The sequence below is a fragment of the Neodiprion pinetum genome, chromosome 1 (genome assembly GCF_021155775.2).
Source record: "Neodiprion pinetum isolate iyNeoPine1 chromosome 1, iyNeoPine1.2, whole genome shotgun sequence".
Lineage (NCBI taxonomy): Eukaryota > Metazoa > Arthropoda > Insecta > Hymenoptera > Diprionidae > Neodiprion > Neodiprion pinetum.
In genome coordinates, this window is record NC_060232.1 from 28097019 (window position 1) to 28109203 (window position 12185).

At 43.1% G+C, this 12185-nt stretch overlaps 1 protein-coding gene and 1 long non-coding RNA gene across 4 annotated transcripts in view; one reads left to right on the forward strand and one right to left on the reverse strand.

Moving 5' to 3' along the window:
• LOC124224495 (uncharacterized) overlaps positions 1 to 12185 on the forward strand; it is a 160532-nt gene that overhangs the window by 15303 nt on the left and 133044 nt on the right. The window lies entirely within an intron of this gene.
• Rsph3 (Radial spoke head protein 3) lies at positions 338 to 5349 on the reverse strand. 3 transcript variants are annotated; one of them, XM_046636564.1, is made up of 11 exons: positions 5211 to 5349; positions 3336 to 4087; positions 3181 to 3252; positions 2751 to 2832; positions 2515 to 2688; positions 2234 to 2362; positions 1832 to 2035; positions 1461 to 1623; positions 1310 to 1396; positions 1000 to 1216; positions 338 to 546 (listed from the first exon to the last, which is right to left on the reverse strand). In XM_046636564.1, exons 2-10 carry the CDS (start codon positions 4079 to 4081, stop codon positions 1032 to 1034), a joined length of 1842 nt encoding a protein of 613 aa, XP_046492520.1. In that variant the 5' UTR covers positions 4082 to 4087; positions 5211 to 5349; the 3' UTR covers positions 338 to 546; positions 1000 to 1031. The 3 variants fall into 3 exon arrangements, with proteins under 3 accessions (XP_046492520.1, XP_046492521.1, XP_046492522.1); XM_046636565.1 differs by having other exon boundaries at positions 3336 to 4102; positions 5211 to 5337; XM_046636566.1 differs by lacking the exon at positions 3181 to 3252.

Here is a 12185-nt window from a genome sequence, read left to right on the forward strand (position 1 = left end):
TCTCGGTATTATCTTCGTAATGAGTTGTAACACTGCATTGATAAAGAATATTCGTGTAAAAAGGGTATACCTGGTAAAATTTATATAAAATTCTAACTCAAGTTTGACCTGGTGACATTCTATAAAATTATACGCATATAATTTAACATAATTCTGTATAGTTTTAAAAAGGCACAACCGCTAACGCGTTCTTTGCTCATAGTGTCCCCAAACGAGCGAAATAAGTCAGGGTTTTAAAGCTCACCGTTATTATAAAAGTCTGAAAAATGATGAAATAATTGAAACACAGTTCAATTTCTAGGCACAAGAAGGGAAGTAGAATAACGAGTAGGTCGAATTGTATGAGCAATATTTATTCTCTTTTTTCGACATGCATCGATCGTATAGTGCTTAACTAAGAGTAAATAGCAAGTCATTTGCGGTTAAAATTTGAATACAGTTATTCATAATAACTAGGTATTACGTATTATCAGGCACTACGTATCGTGCGATCTTCAATCTCGCGATGTTACTTGATCCCATTTTTTCAGCGTTAGAAAGGGCCGTCTGTACGAGAAAGAGAAAGAAACACCTTTGAAAAATGGAACTTTAGTAAAAATCGGTATCTGTCGTCCGAATTCAAAAATCAATAATCACTATCTGATAGGTATTTCATTTGCGTGGACAAATACCAATATTTGACACCGGGGGGACTTGCCAGTTCCCCGCTCGTTGGTACATCGAACGCCCCCTGCGTAGGACCAGGGAGAAAACCTCGACTCGTGCAGCTGTGTACACCATCGTGCTCGGCTCGTATATGGCTAAGCTTATGGCTTACTCTGCATAGTGAGAGGGACTAGGCATGAGCCAGTCAAAGTGGTCGCGGCTGATCTTTGCTCGATTAATTACTGATTCTATTGAATATAGGCATCGACCTGGCGTCTCGGTCAGTGCACCGAATTGCTGGTCAGGTCCCGTTTTGCGCTCTGTGCCAGCTCGAAACTGGGTGGCCAGACTTACTTGGACGAACATAGAACGTTGTAGCACGACTGCTAAGCTGGATTGACATCGTCCAGGGCTGGGGGCTCGTAATCGACGAAGTCCACGTCCCGAGTGTCGCCCTCGCCTTCACCCTCGTCCTGTTCCTCAAGGTCGAGCTGGTCTCTTGAGGCGTCGTAATCTTCGCCCAGGCGACGATACGTCTCAGCACGATTCTCCAGTATCTCTCTGATGATATCTGCGGTTCGTCGATGTTCGACAATTATCACACTTTCGTAAAACACCGCTCGTGATCGGGGGATCAATTAGACGTGAAAAAAATTGCTTTTACCCATCAGCAACTCTCGGCTCTCGATCATGTTGCCCATCTCTTTTTTCACCTCCTTCATCAGCCACGGCATGAAGCCCTCCTCGACGTCTGAAAAGGGTCAAACACGATAACGTTTATCGGCCTTGTTGTCGGTTCGTTGCTCCAGTTTTACCTGCTTTGATTTCATCCAGCAGGAACCCTGACATCTTTAATCCCTCCAGGACTGCCGGTAAAAGTTCTGCGATGTATCCCGTTAGAAGAACTGCCGCAGCTACCCGCTCTTCTGTCTCCAACTGAGTATTTACCGCTTCCTCGTGTTGCTTCAGACGTCGGCACTACATTTTCGGCAGAAGAATCGATCGGTGAAGTAAGCCATTACAAGTGAATTATACGTATACCTTGATACACGTGTACGTGTGTCGGTTTCGGTCTCACCGTACACGGCAAGGTCAACAATGATGTGAATAGTTGATGTTAATGGGAAAAGTAAATCAGACTGATCTCAGGGCCGTTTCGATGATAAATTTCTTCAATCGCGCTTACTTTCTCTTCGCGTAATCGTCTCTCTTGTTCCTCGAGACGCTGTGCTTCTGCCTTTTCTGCCTCCCGCAACTCCAGGAATTTCCGTTGCTGCTCCCGCAAGGTCGCAACTTCTTCCTCTTCGAGAACCTCGATGAGCGCTTGTTCGATGGTCTTTCCAACCAGTACCTCAATGATAGGCTGCACCTCGACATCGTAGTCGAATAACTGAAAAATTCGTATCATTTAATCGACTACTCTAACTGTGTCTTTACGAAAATGCTACAAGTTGACCATTCGACAAATGGTGAATTATTTTTCGCCTCTTTGACAATGTACGTCGGATTTTCAATTCGAACCCAGTATACGAAAGCCGGATGGAAGATGGATAGCTTCCGAATAAGCTTCTCATGTAGATGTACTCACGTCACCAGGGTATATCTGAGTACACTGATCCGTTCCAACTTTCGCCGGACAATAGAGAGGCGTTGGTGGCCGATCGAGGAAGTGATCGGTCTGCGTGCCGATGTCGAATTCGTCCGGTTTTTCAAATAGCTGAAATTAACCGGTGAAACATTTAGCTGCAGAATATCGTCGAATCACTGACTCGTTGATGTGTTATCGAACGAAGCAGAAGGTCAAGTTGAAATTCCAGGAGAAAGAATGGAAACTGACTTTATACTATAAACGAAACGAATGAGGCGAACCTCTTCGAGGTAGGTTTCCGTCTGCACCGGTTCGTGTTTCCTACCGGAAACCGGCGGTGGAGAACCAATCCGTAAGTGCAACGCTCGACTCGCCTGAGTCTGTGCCCGTCTTCTCGCGAGTTGTCGACGCCTGGCTTCCGCTTGAAGCGCGGCCTGCGATTGTTCACTGTCCACCTGAAATCATCCCGGAGTTGGGAAACATGGAACCGTTGGATTTCCCACACGTTGATACTTACAGGCATCGGAGTTGAGGCGAAAGTACTCCCGCGAACGACGCGACGATCGAACATAATGTTCCCGAAGGGAACCGGTTGATCACTGCAATTTGAAAATTAAGAAACAAAAGGAAAGGGATCGATTTTTGCACTGCCAATGACGCTGCGGATACGGTGTCTACAGTGCCGTTTCAACTCTATCCCATGTTCTATTTCACCTGGCAAAGCTCGCTTGCGTAGGTGCAGCGGAATGTATGCAGTATGTAAGCATGATAGTTGGAACAGGCACTTATGCGATACACATATAACTTGAACTCGTGATTGAAACCGTGAAATTATTCAGCCGCTTGGCCTAACTGCGATTCGGCGCAATCTGCAATCACTATGATCTAATCGTCACTCGGTTTAGCAAACTGAAAAGTATACTCGCTCCTGTGCAATGATCTATTACCGGTTCGGCAGAATGGTGCTCGGGATCGGTTCCAATTTTTTCGGTAACGCTCTAGGCATTGGTGCTTGTTCGCTAGAAAACAGGACACAAGCCCTCTCTTACCGAATCATCGAAATGCGAAGCAGTTTTTCAGATTTCTTTCCATCCTGACTTACGTTTGCGTCGGTGGCGCGCTCCTCTTCCACCTATTCGGCTCCGACGCCGGCGCTGCCGAGTTCACCAAAGCCATTGAGAAATCCGTGGTAGCCTTCAGGGCGGCTTGGCACCTCGAGTGATGACTTTGGTGTCTGATTTCCGGCTTTTTTGTCAGCAAGTTCAACGGCCGGAACTTTGACCTTGGACTTGGATCGTCCCCGCTGTTAGAGCTGCTGTTCACAGCTATGCCAAGGAGAGAAGCTACTTCCGGTGGCGGCATCAGGAATTCACCGGTTTTCACCGTTGTGATGAAAGGCTTTCTCGATATGAAATTATTGTTGTTACCGGTGTAAAGTTTTCTCGATTTACCGTGATCTTCTTCTTCTCGTACCTTTCGTAGCTTGGCGTTCAAGACTTCGGTGAAATCTTCGGTCGACAGAATCATTGGAGCTTTAACTTCCGGCTTATCTCTATTGAGATTCCCCTGGCTTTTACTGTGCTTGGCTTTCAGCGGATTTGATTGCTGGTTCTGGAGGCTCGCCAGTAGCAGGTGATCGTTCGATCTGCTAAACTGTTTCTGGTTGTACAAATTTTGAGAAATAATTTTATTCGACATTTCGAAATCCATGTCGTCTTCGGCGTGTAGCAAAGGTAGCGAAGAGTCGAGGCCATCCTTCTGGAGGATGGTAAACGCTGGTAGTTCTTTGTCGCCGAGGTTGAAGGTCTCCGGATTTGAGGGTGCCAACGCCGAAATGCCAGCTGGCATAGCGACCTTAAACAATTAATCCTACGCTATTCGCGTTGCATATTTTTCTCCGACGATTGAATACTGGCAGCGTGAAAAAATTCTCACGCTACCATTAAGGCGGTTTCTATATCTTGTTTGTTTTGTCTTTCAGTTAGTGAATCAAGATTTTTATCGTCGTTTCGCGGTCAGGTTATCCTGTTAAGGTCGATTCGAAATTAATTCAAAATCAATAATGGAACTCTGTATTGCTGAACTTTCAGCGAAATTGCGAGTTCCTATTAGCATCATTTTTACCAATGTTTCTGTCTAGTATTCCTAAAGAGTTTTCCCATTTCTTTTACGTGTTATTTAAATGGAAAATGGAAAAAATAAAATAGGCACCTCTCAATATCAATATTAAGAGCTCATATTCGGCTGAGATATTCTATTTGAGATACTCTGCTGAAATTTTGGTGCACGTTTGAAAAAAAATAATTTTTTTTGGCAGACACTGACGTACTTATGTCAAAGCGGAAAAACTTACGATATAAAATTCTGTAACGGCGGTGTTAGGATTTTGTGAGTGAAATGGCGAAATTTTTTATTCGTGAACAAATTTTTTAAACGAAGGCCGCTTTCTATTTTCTCTGCGGGGAAAACACTGTTCTAATTCAAGCCCGATCGAACTCAGAGCTCCAATCAGATGATCGATTTTTTGCCTATCCCAAGTGTTAAACGGAATAGCTAGTGTTGCAAATTAGCCTACGTGACGCGTCGGCGTTAATATTTATGAGGCATGTCCGTCGGTGACCACGCAGGACGGCGAGGTTCGTTCAGAGAAAAATGAATCCAACTACGGCATATGCCCAATGACTGTTTTGTGAGTGCATCGTTGCGTATTATTATCAATTCGTTGGGACTTAGTCGTGCCGCGATTAACATTGAACGACGTGAAAAATATCTGACGTGTAATTGACAGAGATAAAAAGCATGATGAGATGAAACGGGATGGATTTGTGTGAGATTGAAGCTGTTGGCTATGACGGAAAAGTCAATACAGACTCATACCGAAGAGATCCTAGTCACCCTGGCATAATTTTGCTAGTTACGTTGCCAATTACTCGAGACAAAGAATATACGTCAGACTCTCCGTTAGACAGATACGTACTTTTTAGGAGACCGGTGGATCTAGTCGCGAAAAACTTCCTCGACGACTGCACCACCGCTGCAGGCCAAACACTCTCGGGGGTGAGTTCACACACTGGACATTGTACCCTTACCGTTTTCTACCGGCGTGTTACCGGCCGGCTAGCAACTCAATAGCGGTGACCATTGGCCAGTTGCGCATGTCTCTTCGCACACGTGTAAGGATCGTATACGGATACCGTCACGCAGAGGCGGTCAAGGGGGAAGTTAAAGAATAGGGGAGAAGAGTTCGATTTCGACCAAAGCGGTCAACGCGTCAAGGTGAAGTCAGATCGTCCGATTGCTGGCTTTAAATAGTATAGCCGAGGAGAAGATCCTTGCCCTCTCGATTTAACCCCTATTTTATATTCGAGGAATTCTTTAAACGCGAACGAAATCGCAGGTATCGCCGTTAGCCAAACATTCGCAGAAGTTTCACTCGAGGTACACATTATGAACGTTTTACTTTCATTGTCAAAATGATTGTGTGGTCTTATAACATTTTTGATTAATTGGCATTCCACAGGTACAACGCGTATAAAGAGTACAGATATTTTTATAATTATATTTGACCGATATGATATAATCGCCCAATCGACGAACGTGAAGTCTGATGGTAAGAAACACCATGATTATATTGGTCACGGTTTTCGACGGTTTACTGGCTTCTTTCCGTCGTAAAGTCGGTGATAATCATCTGCACGAGAGGTCTTTGAACTTGCCTAAAACGGAACGAATTCTGACGGTAATCGTAGGAGGAATTGTGAAAGTATACAACAGTCTGAACAACGCGTTGCCATGTCTGAACAGGGTTTTTAAACACTGCGTTAAATTTCTACTAGGCAGTTAACAAACCTTATTTCCTCAAATCTGTTCTCAATATGTTCGAAAATGTATTCATTTCGTTTTTGACACTACAAGCGTTCTCAAATATAAGCTTATACAACTTAGTCGTTATCAAAGAGATTCATGCACATTGGACATAAATCTTTGTAATACCGTACGGCAATGGTTATACGTAGTCTTGGATTTTATCTCATTCAATTATACAACAGAGAGATGATCGAATGCTTTGGAGGTCTGCGTCACTAGCTTGCTGAATCGCAAACATCTTCCACAGTTTGAGCTTTACAAATTCGTAATACCAACAACACGGACCAGGTCCGGTCAGCGGGCATTAGGGGTCATTCGTGTCAGCCGCAGAAATGGAACGGTTAGTGGCGTACGTGTATAATATGGTTGCCTCGTGCTACCGGGCAAACTCATAGTATATGTACCACGCATTATCGATGCCAGTAATTTTCCAGCACCCGATGAAATTATGTTTTTGCAGGGTTGAATGTACTCTCTTAATATCACGATGTCGAATGTTTTAATGTGTGATGAAAATGCCTGATATATGAAGGCAGGATTATATTTTCGGCGACTTTCAATAATTCAGCACCACTCTGCGAATCCTTTGTAGACCGTCTGCCAATAATTTGTTAAACTATTAACAAGCAAACGGGCTGATCATAGCTAACATACTTTTCAGTTTTTCAAAGTAATTTGTAAGTACATGAAGCATTTCGTGAACTTGTAGCGCAAAGGGATCATTCCTAATGTTCATATTGATGAAATGTATCATCGAATTCAGTGCCGTGCCTAGGGCTGGGGCAAAGAAGCAGCCGCCAGAAGAGCCGTGCCGTGAATGCTTTTTTTTGTTGTTCAAAAAATCAAAAAACTTGGTATTTATAATAATCTTGAGAGCGGTTTTCCTTGCGTATTTGTCATGGTTACGATGTAACCGGCATAGCAGAAAGTGGTATGGAAATGAAAATTTTAAATGTATGGCAACCAATATTAGCGCGTACACATATGCGCCACGTACAACTTGAGTATCTCATCCTGCACATTTGGCACGGAACGAAATAGAAAAAAAAATCGAAGCACCGTAGGCCCGGTCTTGAAATATTTGGACTAGAAAATACAGTTTTTGGGAATCTTTTGAGAATTCTGAAAAACGTCCTTTTCAAAATCACTCTGAATATTTATAAATAATATAATTAACCGGATGAATAAGAAATCTGGAAAAATTGAGAATAGCGTTTTAGAGTTGGGACGATGGCTGAAAAAATTTTGAACGAAATCAAAAATGTTGAGGGTCAGACGTTAATTGGATTCGCATGGAATTTCCCATACATACGTATATTCGTATACAAAAAGGCGGTTTCCCTCAGCCTACCCCAGGTACTCCAAGGGCTAGGCACGGCGCTGATCGGATTGATGGGTTGCGCTGTAGCTTGCGACGGCTGACGTATTACTGATACAATCACGAGGCCCTTAAATCGTAAATATGTAAACTCTACTGCACCGGCAGTAGTTTCGATAAAAATTTCAGTCGAGGAAAAGTGTGCTCAATTTCGAGGGCGTAAGGTTGGCGGTGACTTGGCTATGCATCTAGTCGGATCAATGGGAGCTGCGTGAGTCGGATATTCAAGAGTGCTGGGCATCAGATAAACTAACGACTGACGTACGTATTAATTATTATGGCGCACGACGAAAAACGGGAAATTGTTACAAGGAGGCACAACCGTTAGGGTCGTTCGTCTCGTCCTCGTCCTTGATCTCCAGCACTCTTCCTCTGACCTTTAGTCCACTCGTTGCAGGACACTCGGGCTCGGTTGTCCGTGCAAGCGAATAGATTCCAGAAGGAGACATTCTTACATTGGTGGATTGCGATACTTCTTCTGTATGTGCAAAATTGCCCGGGGACTTTTGACGAAGGAGTACGTCTCTTTCTTCCCCCGTGGTCCAGCCTCGGGGATGTTGTACGCCTTCATCCCCTTGTTGCACATTTCGCATTGGCTCACTTGACTCGTCCTTGTTGCCATTTTTAGATTTTTTTATTTTTTTTACTTCTTTTTTTCTTCCTTTATTTTACGTTTTCTTTAGAATTTAGAGTTTATCAAACGCACGGACACTCGTTCGTGTAAACTTGTCGAGACTTTTTGACAAGGGGAATAAAGATTTGGCACTTCACATCGCGTTTCGCGGCGAACACTGTTTGCGGTTGATTGTCCACCGATTACTTTGTGAGCTTTCTTTTTTGCTTCTTTCTTTCTTCTTTATCGCCGAATACCAAGTCAGGCAATGAGTTTAAGTAGAAAAAATAAAGCAATGTGCTGTATCCCCAGGTTGAGATAACCCAAGAAAATTCTCGCACTATTCCATAGGGCGGATTTTCTCCCATTTATCCGTGAATTTCGATGAGAGTTGCTATAGAAACAAAACAACTGAGTTTACCACCGGTGTGTCGATATTTTTACTACCTATACATTACTCTGTGATTTGTCGGAGCGAATATTGGCGTTTGCCTTGTCTAGCGTCCGATCAATTCTAGCGTTGCACGTTACAGAGGGTAGCAAAAATTTGTGAATAATAATTACTGTCGAATGACTTAGTTTGGCAAAGTTTTTATATTCGTGAAAGGAATAGACAGAGCTAAAGAAACATCTACTTTGGACCTGGTGAAGTGAAGTTTAATTAAGTTCCATTCAATTGGACGAAGTTCAAAGTTTCAATATTTTTCAAATCGTACCTAATCAACCTTCCCTGGTCAAAGATTAAAACTGCGTACGCGTAAAAGAATGTTGGCTAGAAATGTGACAGATTTGCATTTATGGGGTAGATAGCGTACCGCTTCAGTGAGTAGTTGTACGCACCGTTGCATTGCTAGCAATGTTACCGGCGGAGTAGCAGTACCGCGTTACGATCATCAAACAACTGTTGGTAGCGAGGCAAAGTTGGTTCCAATGTCGCTGGATGTGACCTTATGCAGAGATTAGTAACCGTGTCTGGTGCATGGCTTTCCTTATCGACAAAATAGTGTCGGTATTTTCATAGCAGCAATTGCAAAAATCACATATACTTGATATTTTCTTAGTGAAATTGCAAGGTCTGACTATATGTTCTGGTAAATTGTGATCTCGGTATTTGATTGCCAAGGAAATTCTACTATTTAATTTTTTTATTTAAGCAGCAGGGTTATATTTTAAAACATCAATGTTACTCGGCCAGTAAGAGAAAAACTGTAGCACACATTTTGGGGAATCTCTATATTGCGCAATGATTTCATATAAAATTTATTATCTTTTCGTGCGAAAAAACAAGAACATTCCAGTTCCTAGCGCTATCTTATTTATTGAAATGAATACGCTTACGGCATATGTAGTTAACAAAGTCGTAACCGATGGCGTTGTGTCCTACGTTGATCAATGGCGCTACCTTGTATTATATTCGGAAACCTAAGCAGTAGTACGCATTTGCACTCGTGTTAGACGTGTTGCCTACAATCTGGCATACATTAGAAGAAAGTTGAGACTGCAAGGAGTTGTTGAAAATTTAATTATTTTATCAAATTATTGAGAAATTTTTATCGCTTGGAAAATATCTCCTCTCGCAAATATGCAATATGCACAATTTGTGACAATTCTTCTTTCACGACCAAAGTTCATTTTATTCTATTCATAGCTGTGGAGTCGATCGAGTGTTCCTATACATAATTTACCTAAGTCATGGAAGGCTGTCAATTATATCGGGAATTTGATAACTTTTTGATAATTGAACCGAAATAGCGCTCACTTGATAGAAAGCTTGACAATCAGGTAAATAATCGGTATAATGAATCTCACAAGCGCAGTTTGATCGATTAACAAAATTTTTTTGACGTTTCAAATTAGGTCACTGCATTACTCACCGCGAAAGGTTATTTTTCGGGATTAAATTATTTCACGAGAATAAATACGGGAATTTAGGGTTTCATGATCCATCCTGTAAGTCAGATCTTTCTGGAGTATATACTTGAATCGTTTTGTCGCGAGTTTATCATCTCACTATTCGTCGCGCAGTCTTGGGCTGCACTTGAATGCAGAGAAGTTTAAAAATCAGGGAATATTAAGGGAGCCTCGCGTCGATGTATCGGACACGCGTTTTCCGGCGGGTCGCAAGGGGCGTAGCGGGCTCGTTATCCCGTGGCTGGCAGGAGGCGGAGGACGACAAGGCACGCCGAGAATACGAAGAGCCACGGAAGAGGACCTGCACTGAGAAGAGGACCACGAAAATCGTGGCACCCTGCTGAGTCGCCTAATTGCCTCGCCTCCGAGTCCGACTGCAACACGCCCTTGAACCTTATACTCTCCTCCCTCCCTCCCTCCTTCCTCCGCCCTTCGTTCACCACCCTCAGTCAGCCGTCCGCCCTGCAAGGCACGCGGGGCTTCTTCTCTTCTCCCTCTGCCACCTGCAGCAAGAGGAACGCGATAAGGCATCATCATCTATCACACCCTGCGAAACTATATATTTGTTTTTCACGGTCCTTTGTAATTAAATCTCGGCCAGATGAATAGCTGAAATGGATTTCTTCGCTTCCTCTTCTTGTTTTCTTTTTCGTATTCTTATTCTTCTTCTTCTTCTTCTTCTTCTTCTCATTTCAACGCGACTTTGACATTCGCGATCGTGGAAAATCGATCTGAGAGCATCGGGATGAGTCAAAGTTTTGGGTGAGAAAAGTACAGGATCAGTTACATCGTAATTATATCATTTGGATAAGTCAATTCTAAGGAAACCATGAACGTAGATACGGATTCTCTAAAGTTCATCTAAATCTATTCGTCACTAAAAATTCATGGTCTTATTCCAATGATGTTCAGGTCTCGCCACGTTTCAGATAAAAACTTTGGCTTAAGAAAATGAAGAAAAATCCTGTAACAGAATGGCATGTGCATTAAAAAATTTCCAATTTATCAGACTATAATTGAAAACTGAAAACTTTTTTGAACGTAACTTATACACTTTGAACGAATATGTATTTTCACCACGGTTAAATCAGAGAAGTCTTGGAGCCGTCCGTAACATCAAGGAAATTGTCCGATAATTAACTCCAGCTGTTTTTATTACTCAATTCGAAAATGTTGAACCCTTTTTTCTAATGGCCTTCCTCGGTCGTCCTCCCCCTACAGAAGAGCTGTATTATATGCGCGGTAAAGTTCATCTAGAAAACCCCCTGAAAAATCTTGTAAAACCGTAAGAAAAGTAAAAGGTTTGTTGGTTAAGCGATTACGGGACCGAAATGATCCGGGCCTTTTTATGGGCAGGTACTGACAGATATATCTGCCATGTTATATCTATTATGATATTTCGGGAATGCGTTTTCGGGGCATCGGGTTCGGATTTAAAAATTGAAGAATTCGAACCACCAGATAATTACTAGGAAGTATGGGGGCGTGGTAATGAGGACTGGAGAGGGTCGAACCGGGCCTTGCCCCGTAGCTCACCTCGTTGGATATCGCTGGGCACGATGGGTCTACTCGGGTCCTAGGACCCAGACTCAGGGTCCCGACTCTCGGCAGTCTGTATCGGCCGCCTAACCGAGTGATAAATTACAGGTGAAATATCGGTGCCTCCCCCTGTCCGTTTGTTCGTCTCGTCACTTCGTTTAATTTGGCCACGTACAAATATGCGCGATGTCTCCGACGCCCCGCGCGTGTTCGCGTACCTATATCAAATTCGTGCATATATACATGGAGAGATTTTCGCAGCTGATGCCACGGCGGTATCCAATTTGCGAATTTGATACGGACGGACCTTGATCTCCGAAAACTGTATAGATAATGCGCCTGGCGGACTTTGCCTGTAGTCTTGGTTTAGGCAGGATATTTTAGCATCCTGTTATCAGTTATAATGGGAGATCAGAGATCACTGCAAGCATCAATCTTCCTCACGGTGCAAACCAAGGACAATTTGTCCATGCATAATTTGATCACGCATTGCCTCGATTGAAATTCCTCCGATATGCGTATATATTGCAGGGCGTCGAGAGGAATATAGTCGAACTGTTAGATGCAGGGTTAGATTACGCAAGGAATCCAGATATACCTACATATTATACCAGGTGCCGGATATGGCGAGTGTGACGCAGAGA